Here is a 12,384-nt window from a genome sequence, read left to right as displayed (position 1 = left end):
TTCACCATTGACTACTAGATGAAGGTCTCTTCAACATGCTTCCATTAGTCTATGTTTTGCGCAACTCTCATCCATCTCACCTCACACATTTTTCTAATTCATCTACCCATCTCCGCTACGGCCTTCCTTTCTCCATTTTACATTCTCCTGGGTACCATTCCCGTACTTTCTTTGTCCACCTTTCGTACATTCTTCTAGCTATGTGACTCGCCCATTGCCATTTCAATCTCTTCACTCTCTCCACTGTGTCAACTACCCTTGTCATACTTTTCACCCACGTATTGCCTCGTTATGCCGAGTATACAGCGATACTTACTTCTTTGAGTGGTTTGGACTTTGTAACATTTTAATGTTCAATCCCAAAGTTTTACATAAACACGTCATCACATTTTTGTATCAAAATACATTGATAGAACCTCATTTTTCTTCAGGCAAGGTGGCATTTTCCATTTAAAAACGGCCTTCATTCGCCCAAATCCTATTTTTATACGTCTCTTCATTCTCCAAAATATACTTAATATGTAGCTGTTTTAATGTCTGATTTGTTTCATGCCTTAAGTTTTTCGATAAATAATAAATCCAGAGTACAAATGATAAAAATTAGATTTATGTGAGGTTACACACGGTCAATGTGAAAATTCAGGATTGATTCGTGACAATTTGCAGGGAAAATTGAGTGAAGACTTAATGCAAGGGGCACCGGTGGGTGGTGGGAAGTAGCGGTGCGGGACGAGCGCTAAATAGAGTGCGCAATCTTGTATTGAATTTATTACAACGAGTGCAAAGGATATGGAGCTAGTACATGTTTTCGTAACTTTTTTTTTACTTTCGTAATGACTTAAATATTATTGTTATTTAACATATTTGTATACCAAGAAGACAATAAAAAATTTATTACGTATTTTTTACAGAGCACCTACATAGAAAAGCCTAGTAAAAATAAATTATAATTCAATTATCAAAATTTCGTTAAAAATATATACTACATATACATAGGTATATATAAAATTGAATGTTTGTTTGTCTGTGTGTCTGTCTTGTATTGGCTCCTAAACCACTTAACCGATTATGATGGAACTTTCAAGATTTGTATGCATGTTCGGGAAGCTTACTGTGAAATAAAAAGGGAAACACCCTCTTAATAATTATATTCGTAATTGAGATTTTACCGACGCGAAAGTTTGAAGCGCCATTGTGTAGTCAAGGAAATGTGTTCGTTAGTAACCACGCTACCAGTTGGTTTATGACGACACGGCTTTGAATATACGTTATTTGAGCTCCAACTATCACTTGAAACGGAAACGGGAACGGGAACGGGAATTGCATGCCTTATTTTGGCATTGCAACGCATGCCGGGTTCAGCTAGTAAATAATAGAAAACACCAATAGAAAAATTAATTAATAAATTAAATTAACTTTCAATAGATGGCGCTAAATGCTTAGAGACTTTCCTAGAGGAAACATTGGTGGCAAACATTATATATAGAAGTTTTTTCTTTTGTTATTATATTCATACATTTATTAGGCAGTGTTTTAGCTGTGACGTATGTATGTACATATGTATGTCGAATCGGACAGACAGACACACAGAATAGTGATATTATATATATATGATATAACTTTATTTTAATTCCTTTCCGAAGCCACCCGATGAAATCAACGCGCACATTACTAGTATTTACATATTTACATATTAGGTGAATTTGTGTGTTGAAATTGTGCGAGTTGACTCGTGTGATTTGTATTTTGTTTAAATGGGGGGGGGGGGAGGAGGGCTGGAGTCGTTTACTGAAAAGCTTCCGGTGCTAGCAAATATTGACATACCTACATAATTTAATTCTGTTAAATTTGTGTTAATGCAATGGAGATGGAGAGACACTGGGCGGTGACGTAGACATCATATTAACGGTTTACGGCAGGGACCCTTTTCCGGTTAAAATGTTTTAATTTGGCGAATGCGAAAGGATTGCTTGCTCTTTCTGGGCCGGTTTTGGTTCACCGGATTAATTTTAGCGAAATCGAAACCCTTTGAACCTTACAAAAATACAATCTAATAATAATAATGTAGATTTCTAACAATATTTATATACGAGCGGGAGAATTGCAATCCTACAATTTGGATGGACTGAAAGAATATTGTAAATCCCATCAATTTTGCTGTTGGTTAATTGAATGATACTTTGACAGCAAAACGCCTATAAAAGCAATTCCTTTGTAGATTTAGGAGTACATATGTAGTTCGGGTCGTAAATATTAATAAAACGTGAATCCATTGTCCAATTTCCATAATATTGAAGGGCAAGCCTAGGGCTATTTTTTTAACATATATTAACACTTGCCGCACTGTGATGGATAGCGAGTGACTAGGACTTATATTTTGTATTATCTTCTTCTTCTTAAGAGGGCTGGACACCAGCGCCTTGTCCATACAAACGTATTACACTTCTCCCTTCCTCAATTATGGCACTAGAGAAATAATTTTTTAATATGCTATGGATATCCACCATTGGGATGCATCTATCGTTTTATTTTTTTGATTAGTTATTTTTATAGGAGCTAGGAGCCGCCAAACATCTATAAAATCGCCTCTTTTTTACACCCATGAAAAGAGTCCAGCGTGCTTATTTAACGCGCGCATAGTTGCACAGAAAATATCTTTCTCATACCGATGATGATTTTTTTTTGAAATTGGTCCAGTTTTGGAGGAGAAAATAGGAGAATGCGAAACCTCGATTTTGTCGATTTAAAATACGTATTATCTGGTCGAAGCGAAACTGTTGCATTCACTCAATATATACATATATATTGATATATATTGTCGCATTCACTCAATATATACATTCATTCACTATACATATCGAAGAAAGGAACGGCAACAAAATTAAGGTTTCGGGTATACAGCCCTCTTAATGCCCTGTCCGCATCCGGACGTTGGCGACCACCTCGTCGATTATTTGAAGATATCCGCATCGGTCTTCAGCGGCTCGGAACACCTCTTCGGCGCTCATATCGGTCCACATGCGCATGTTTCGAAGCCAAGACAACTTTTTCCTGCCAATCTATTCCTTCCTTTCTATTTTCCCCATGGTTATCAAACGTGGAAATTCGTATTTTGGACCCCATATCATGTGTTCGGGGTACTCCATCTTTCTCCGCTTGATGACATGAACAAGTTCCCTGCCCCTCCCCATCATGCCGAGGACAGCTTCATTTGATAATTTTTTTGGTTCACGGGATCTTCAGCAAACGCCTGTAAACCCACATCTCAAAATCTTCGATTCGGATGATCATCCTGGTCTTCAGAGTCCACGTCTCACATCCATGTAGTAATACTGTCCAGACGTAGCTCTTCGCGAATCTCAACCACGTACGAGGATTAAGATGCTTGTTTGTAAGCGGCGCCTTCATTTTGATAAGTGTTGTTCTAGCCATCTCGATGCGGATTCTTAGATCTTCGTCTGGGTCCATCTTTTCATTCAGCCAGGTACCCAGTATTTGTATTTTAATCTTTTTACTATTTCTAAAGAGTAAAAAGATTCAAATACCTGGGTACCTCTTTATACTCGAACTTTACATAATACCTCAACATAAATATACTGAACGCAGGGTCTTCATATTTTATTTATTCGTCGTCAAAACCTCTATGATTCAAATTATGTCATTACGAAATAAAAACATTCATCAATAAAAACAGAAAAAAATATTTTCCCGGGAAGCCCCTTGTACATGTGCCTCATATGTATACATGTGTGCTTTGGAATGACGATTCTGCTTCGGTCGTTATTTTTTCATTTCTTGCACTTATTTTATATTATTCGACGTTTAATACACGATAAAATGATCTTTATAGTTAATTACAATAATTAATGTCGCAAATGTTGTTATTTTAACTTAAAACACACATTTTTAACTAGACGCTTAGCACAGTGGCTAACGGATGTTTTAAGAAGAGTAAGACAAGTGTTAATTGATTGAGAAAATTGGATTGATTATAGGCTATTTTGAAATATTATGTATGTACTTTTTATAAGTGAATGATTAATCTTGCTAATGAATTGGAATAGAAAGTGGAGTCCAATATATTATATGTACATATGTACATACTTATAGGCAAACATGTATGTACATTTGTAGTCAGAACTCGTTTAACCTACAAGAATAAATAGAAAAACGGATGCCGACGTTTGTCGAGATGAATTGAAATGTCAGAAATCTTAGAAATTTTCTCGTTGGTATAATGAAGGCTGACTGACAATTAGAAAAAAAAAGTATTTTTTTATTTTGTCTATAAAAATACACGCCGATGACACTTGTAAGTGTTCATATACATATATAATAAAAGGCCATGAATTCAAAATTAGAATGCTACGACATATAAACCAGAAATATTTAAGATTTCCATGGGGTGTATTTCGTTAGCGAGCATTCATTGTAATGTATGTGTGGATGGTATGTAATGTTTGTACATATATTGAGCCCCAGATACATTTTAATTAGTTTTATTTATATTTATTGTCCATTTTGAATATACAGGTGATGCTTCTGGGAGATTCAGGAGTGGGCAAGACGTGTCTCCTGGTCCGCTTCAGAGACGGAACTTTCCTCGGGGGAAACTACATCTCGACAGTCGGAATCGATTTCCGGGTTAGGATAAACCTACAAAAAAACTTCCCCTTCTTCGTATAAAATATCATGTATTTATTTCAAGGGGTCGGAACACAATATAGATTTCGTTATTTGATCGTTGCCTCCCTGATGAACTAATCTGAATTATTCATGTATAATATTATACACATGTATGTATTTGTGTAATTTGTGTAATGAAAATTTTCCATTTATCTGTTGAATTTAACAGTGCGACGTAGAATTAATTAATCAAATTTCCGATAAAATAAATTTCGGGCTAATTTGGCTTCAGTTCAACGTCTATTTCATGCTATTGTGGTTTGTTATCGTTCATTATAGAAATGTGTACTACTTTATTCGAATATTTTTCAAATTAAAATATGAACAAACTAATTAATATTTAAAAAAAAATATAAATAGAATCGGAAATTTATTTATTGAATATGGTTTTCGATGGTGGAATACACGCTGGAAATTAATTAGTTCTAATCAGTAATCTTTGCTATGTATGTATGTATATTTAAAATGTTAAAATTAAAAAAAGATAAAATTTAAAATTCATTATTGCGAAAAAAAGTATAAGAATTTTGAAAGAATTTCGTCGAAGAATACAAAGAATTTTTTTTGCATTAATGGCAATTTCTATCGCGCGAAATTTGTTCAAATTATTCGAAAATTTACATTCCATTTCATAAAGATGTTTATTTACGGAAAATTTCGAAGTGAATTCTCAAAAAAATAATTAAAATACATATAATAGAATAAAATTCTTCTCTAATTTTAATTTTAATTTTAGAAGATAAGGTAAAAACTTTGATGTTGTATTCAAGCGAAATTAAATTTTGTTATTTTCATTTCTTTGCATGGATTTTTTTCTTTTCACAAGAGGAGAAAAAGTTTCGCTTCATTGATCAAACAATATCGATTTTCCTTTCATTAGAAAGTTTCATACGATTTCGACACGTGTAAAAAATAATGAGATATTTTTCTCTTTTGTACTATATGTATATTTATGCACCAAAAGACTTTTAAAATATTTACGTTATAGCATGATTTTACGCACTTTTAATGCACGTACTTTTGCATATGTATTATACATATATATATAACTATATTATAGAAGACGGTAAGTGAAGCATTCGCTAAAAAGACAATATTTTCTATTATACACATATACAAAAAATAAATATAATCAAAATATTATTTTTCAGAATAAAGTTGTAGCAGTCGATGGCTCCAAGGTTAAATTGCAAATATGGGACACGGCAGGGCAAGAGAGATTTCGAAGTGTAACACATGCATACTACAGAGATGCACACGGTATGTCCAATTTGATTAATAACTCTTATAAACTTTTGATTAGTTTTCATAAACATATGTACGCATACATTCAAATAATACAGATGTATGTATGCAATAGTGGCGTTATTCCATTTGAAGAACAACTCCAAAGTAACTTGAAACATGTGCAAATGAACATTATGTACGTTCCAACATTAAAGTGCAACTTTAAACTCGATTATAACGATAGCGACACAGGGGAAATAGAATTCAAATTACAATTGTCTTTCTGAATGTGACAGCCAAATTAATGAAATGTACTTTGGTAGAATACAACTATTTAATTACTTGAAGTGGCAATCAATGATTTCCGATGTTTTCTGAGAGGGAATTTAGTTCGAATATCATTCCAACAATTAAGTCTAACTAAGTCTCTGGCAGGGGAAAGATGTTTTAAATTCAGTATCGTTTCAATTCAACTTGCAGATGTAAAAACGTCGAAAATGTTGAGATAAATCTAGATTTCAATCGAAATTTGTTTGCGCTTAGCTTCAAATAATGCTATGGCGCAAGATGAATTATTTGAGAAAACTCAAACTCTTTTAGAATATGAATGAGCATTTGAAAAAATATTTTTGGCTTTAACTTAAAATCTAGTATTCAATGCGAGTGTTGGAATCAATAGTCAGATGTTTTTTATATTGATTGTCATTCATAATTGCTTTAAAATACTAATTATTAATCATTTGGCGAATTTTAAAAGCCAAAAATATATTTTTTTTCGTGCCATTGTGCGTTTATTAGGTCTGCTTTTTTATTTCACTACGTTTATAAGGATTGATTTATATCTCGATGATTTATATCTATTTTTGGCTTTAACTTAAAATCTAGTGTTCAATACGAGTGTTGGAATCAATAGTCAGATGTTTTTTCTATTGATTTTCATTTTTTATTGCTTTAAAATACTAATTATTAATTATTTAGCGAATTTTAAAAGCCAAATATATATTTTTTCCGTGCCATTGTGCGTTCATTAGGTCTGCTTTTTTATTTCACTACGTTTATAAGGATTGATTTATATCTCGATGATTTATATATATTTTTGGTTTTAACTTAAAATCTAGTATTCAATGCGAGTGTTGGAATCAATAGTCAGATGTTTTTTCTATTGATTGTCATTCATAATTGCTTTAAAATACTAATTATTAATCATTTGGCGAATTTTAAAAGCCAAAAATATATTTTTTTTCGTGCCATTGTGCGTTTATTAGGTCTGCTTTTTTATTTCACTACGTTTATAAGGATTGATTTATATCTCGATGATTTATATCTATTTTTGGCTTTAACTTAAAATCTAGTGTTCAATACGAGTGTTGGAATCAATAGTCAGATGTTTTTTCTATTGATTGTCATTTTTTATTGCTTTAAAATACTAATTATTAATTATTTAGCGAATTTTAAAAGCCAAATATATATTTTTTCCGTGCCATTGTGCGTTCATTAGGTCTGCTTTTTTATTTCACTACGTTTATAAGGATTGATTTATATATCAATGATTTATATATATATTTGGCTTTAACTTAAAATCTAGTGTTCAATGCTGGTGTTGGAATCAATAGTCAGATGTTTTTTCTATTGATTGTCATTTTTTATTGCTTTAAAATACTAATTATTAATTATTTAGCGAATTTTAAAAGCCAAATATATATTTTTTTCCGTACCATTGTGCGTTTATTAGGTCTGCTTTTTATTTCACTACGTTTATAAGGATTGATTTCTATCTCAATTTTTTTTTTATCCAAACGTACTGATTTAAACGGTAAATGATTTTATCAATACAATAATTTACAATTAGTTGTTCGGGTAGTTTACAGTCAGTCCACATTATTGCGGAAAATTTCTTTGTATTGAGTTCTATAAATGTTTGTAATAAACGAAACTATTGTTAATTCCAATGACTTTCACCAAAATAATGACTAAGCAAATGAAACTTTGTAAAACTTTATAAATAATCTGAGATTAATTTTTGACATTAATATACACGCATAATAATGTCTGAGATGTTTTGTCAACAACATCGCTAGATGCTTTTGAAGAGAGTTACCAAACTTTACACGATTATACGATTGTCGGATAAATTTCTTCATCATGCAACTTTTCCCGTTGCTAAGAACAAAATAATGAAGTCGTGGAGTGGGAGCTAGATAGGGGTAGAAGGAGTGATGGTGATAAAAAGATTGAATTTCTCGTTAACGTCCGACACACCCCATCGTTCCGATAAGCACCTTCATTATTACATCTCCTAATCACGGCGCAGAGATTGCTTTCGTTAATTGAGAAAATAATAAAAAAATTAAGCGTCCGATCTGAAAAGAATTTGTGTAATTATAAGGTGTTTATTTCACAGCCCTGCTGCTATTATACGATGTGACCAACAAAACGAGTTTCGACAACATCAGAGCGTGGTTGGGAGAAATCAGGGAGTACGCTCAGGACGATGTAGTCATCATGCTTTTAGGTATGTCTTTATAAAAATTTCCACATCTAAAAATAAGATCAAGATCTGCATGTAATATTCGCATGTAAATAAGTAAACAAAATGTGCGCGCGTTAAACGAGAAAGCGAAAGACGTTTGATGGATTTTCATCCTTTCGTCGAGGTAAATATTCACGTTTATTCCTATTTATTTTTCGGATATGAGAAACACAGTATACATATGTACATATGTATTAGTATAACGCTTTTAAGAGGATTTTATACGGTTTCAATAAAGCTTGCCATTATATGTATTTACATATGTATAATTTAAAAATATGTACATATGTATTGTCATGTTCCAATGAAATATTCATTTATTTTTTAAAACTACAGACTTGGTTTATTTATTATTATTAAAATGTTACATTTATCTTACATATGTATGTTTATTGTAGATATATTCGAAAAACGACAGATTACACTGTTCGACACGAAAAATTTTTCAGAGACGATATATGACTTTTCTTATAGATATATGTATGCCCAGTAAATACGAATCTGGTAATAAAAAATGTTGATTGGCTCGAAATTCAGAGATATATGTGTTTTTTAAATCGCGCGATTTTTCTATATCTTGGTGTTGTTCGGTCGATGTCTCAAAATCTTTCAATTTCCTGTTCAAAATGAATATTGGAATCTATAGTCGGGTATTTTATTTTTCATTTGTAGTACTTTTCAGCTTTCAAATCTCTCTAAGTGACTGTCCAGTTCAAATCAAAAGTCAAAAGTACGTATTTTCACTTGAGATTTTTTCCCACTGCTAATACTATTGTTGCGTAGGGGTGGGTGGAGGATCCAAGTAAAAGGCCAACAGTCGTTTCACAGCATTTATTGATGATTCAGGAGTTACACGCACTGTCACGGCTCAGTCCAGAATGACCTGATATCGCCTACGTACCGCCTTATAAGGGGTAGATCTCTCAGGACGTCTAATCTGTTTACCTACTGTATAGTCACGTATTCGGATATGTATTCCCACGGTATGAGAAGTGCAATCATTGTTTCATGCACTTAGCTTGTCGCTAATCCTTAAAACCCACTTATACCAGTCGCACGGTATGCATTTAGTTAATCCGTTAACAGATATCCGTTACAGATAATCTTTGAACGGTCACAGTCTCTGGGATTCTATTCGCTTAATCCGCGGCGTACGTTACACTATTTTATATTGAGTGTTTTCTATTGAAACATATTTATTGGGATAGTTTTCTGGCCACACTATTTTTTGTTTTCGTTTAAAAGGGTAAATTGGAAATGTGCTGAATTTCAAATCGGTAAAATTTCGAGCTAAAAACTCGTACTATTATTTACTCGTATTTACACGAATCTGAATTGAATTCATAGGGATAATATATTAAATTGTCTTTATATGAGAATTAAATAAGATTAGTTTATTTTATCGAGGTAAGTCAGTTACCAATAGAATTTTTGTTATTAATCCACAAGAATAGTCGAAATATGATTTTTCTAAGTGGAATTTTATTTAATTCTCATATAAAAACAATTTAATATATATTATCTCTATTAATTCAATTCAGATTCGTGTAAATACGAGTAAATACTAGTACGAGCTCTTAGCTCGCAATTTTACCGATTTAAAATTCAGCACACTTCTAATTAACCCTTTTAAACGAAAACAAAAAAAGTGTAGCCAAAACACTATCCCAATAAACATTTTTTAATAGAAAATACTCAATATAAAATAGTGTTAACAGTGGAAAAAATCCCAAATGAAAATACGTACTTTTGATTTTTGATTTGAACTGGACGACTACTTAGAGAAATTTGAAACCTGAAAAGTAATAAAAATGAAAGATAAAATACCCGACTATAAATTCCAATATTCATTTTGTCGAAATTCCACTTAGATAAATCATATTTTCAAAAAGAACTTACTCGATAAGAACTTACGCTCAAAAAGAACTTACGCAATAGAATTCCACAAAAAACGCTTTTTTGTATAATTCTATTGCGTTAGTTTTCCTTGAGCATCTTTGAAAGTTTGGATGTCTTGAGAGTGCAACTATCTCGAGTGCATTTTTCCGGTCACCATTGCAAGAATGTGTATGCCGAATTTGCTAGAGACAGGAGCGGGAATGCCGATTTTATTGTAACCCTCACAACAATTAAGTTTGATAAATTGACACATCGTAATAGGATGCGGTCGATTTAATAATAATTTTAAAACTCGAACAAATGGATTCTGGAGACTATTAGAAATCTATTCGAAGAAAATATTGCTTATGAACATGTTGTACATAGTTTGAAATCACAATCACCATTTTGACGGCAGAAATGTGGGGGGTAAAAATAGTGAAATTCAATGTTGATTTGTCCTGTCATTTTACAGGTAATAAATGCGACAGTGGTTCAGACCGTGAGGTGCGACGAGAAGAAGGTGAACGGTTGGCTCGCGAGTACCGGGTGGCTTTCATGGAAACTTCAGCAAAAACCGGAGTTAATGTCGAACTTGCTTTCACCGCCATCGCCAGGGAGCTGCGAGCGAGGAGCTGTCAGGATCAGCAGCAGCAGGATCGGTTCTGTGTCCAGGAGTACGTGCGCGATCAGACCCAGAAGACCACGTCTTGCCCGCCATGCAACACGTGAACGTCCACGTGTAATGCTACGTCGTTCAACACCTGTTGTTAGTCCTTTTGCATCCCCCTCCCCAATCTCTCTACATGTTATGCCAAATAGTTTGAAATAAGATTTTATTTTACATTTACTTATATTTGGTGGTCTGCTCTTTCGTTGATTAAATCGTTGAGCACAATTCAATTGATGTCAATGAGTACGTGCAGAAATACAATAATATACTTATAAATGTAGTTATAGGTATATTATGCTTTTTATTTTATTAAATGATTACTATGAAAGCATTTATTTACACATTCCCATATAGATTTATTTGTTTTGTTTGTAGGTATTTATTTTTATTATATTTTAATTGTGCACATGGATTTCATAATTTGACTTTTTATTTTACATATATAAAATCTCGAGTGAATATAATTTATTTTTAATATTCTATTAAAAAGTGTGCTGCATGTAAAAAGTAGTTCAGTTTTTTTTACATTGTATATTATCAGGCCCGGCTTGAGGGTGTATGGCGCCCTAGGCAGATTGGTTTTCCCCCTTAATTTTTTTTAAACAATAAATTTTATAAAAGGTACATGTAGAAAAAAATATATAAAATTAAATTTACTCAAAATTTACAATTTTTATTCAAAATAGGCAGATTCATGTTCAATGTATAATATTAATAAAAATTAATTGAAGATTTTTATCGACTGAAATTTCTTCATTCGAATATGATTGGCTAAGATATTTAATTTCATGAATCAAATCCATCATATCCATTTATTTTATTAAAATACAATTCCAAGTAACCATTTGTACCGATGATAGTTTATTGTTTCACAAGATTTATTCGTGAGTCGTTGATATTTGACAGTCGACCTCCTGCGTTCCTCGTTAATTATACTATTTTATGGTCAGTATTTTTACTTCGAGTGGAAAAATTAAGTTGAATATAAAATGTTTCATAAGTTCAAAGAATTTTCTTTTCAATTTTATAATCAAAAAAATTGCGTCACCCCTTAGCTATGGTACCCTTAGACACGTGTCTAGTCTGCTGCCCCTTTGAGTCGGCCCTGTATATTATTATACTTATTTGTAATCTTCCGTAAATCCAAAATTGCATTTTATTTTTTATTCTAAAAAATAACATGACCAAAAGTGGATTTATGAAGATGACAAATTCGGATATATGACATTATTTTTTATTATTACTAAACTCTTCTTAGTTCGGAAACGATGTTGTCGTGTGACGAAGTTTGGGTTCTTATCCGATCGTTTTCAAACTTTGCCATTTTGCTCGGTTTGGTCATCAATATAAGTGGAAATGACGTCCGCCATTATGATGGTGAAAAATAATC

At 32.5% G+C, this 12,384-nt stretch overlaps 1 protein-coding gene across 3 annotated transcripts in view; it reads left to right on the top strand.

The window, feature by feature from the left end:
• Positions 1-11,625, top strand: part of LOC143908994 (ras-related protein Rab-37-like) — a 37,889-nt gene extending 26,264 nt beyond the window's left edge. For 2 of the 3 annotated variants that reach the window (XM_077426864.1, XM_077426865.1), the window contains 4 exons: positions 4,534-4,644; positions 5,838-5,946; positions 8,315-8,425; positions 10,797-11,625. In XM_077426864.1, coding sequence (XP_077282990.1) covers positions 4,534-4,644; positions 5,838-5,946; positions 8,315-8,425; positions 10,797-11,053 — 588 coding nt within the window. In that variant the 3' untranslated portion in view covers positions 11,054-11,625. The remainder of the gene's footprint in view (positions 1-4,533; positions 4,645-5,837; positions 5,947-8,314; positions 8,426-10,796) is intronic. The other variant, XM_077426866.1, reaches the window with a different exon arrangement.
• Positions 11,626-12,384: the final 759 nt, after the last annotated feature.

This window comes from Arctopsyche grandis, chromosome 3, assembly GCF_051622035.1.
Source record: "Arctopsyche grandis isolate Sample6627 chromosome 3, ASM5162203v2, whole genome shotgun sequence".
NCBI classification, from domain to species: Eukaryota; Metazoa; Arthropoda; class Insecta; order Trichoptera; family Hydropsychidae; genus Arctopsyche; species Arctopsyche grandis.
Note: the sequence above shows the minus strand (reverse complement) of the source record. Positions and strands in the feature narration are given on the sequence as shown.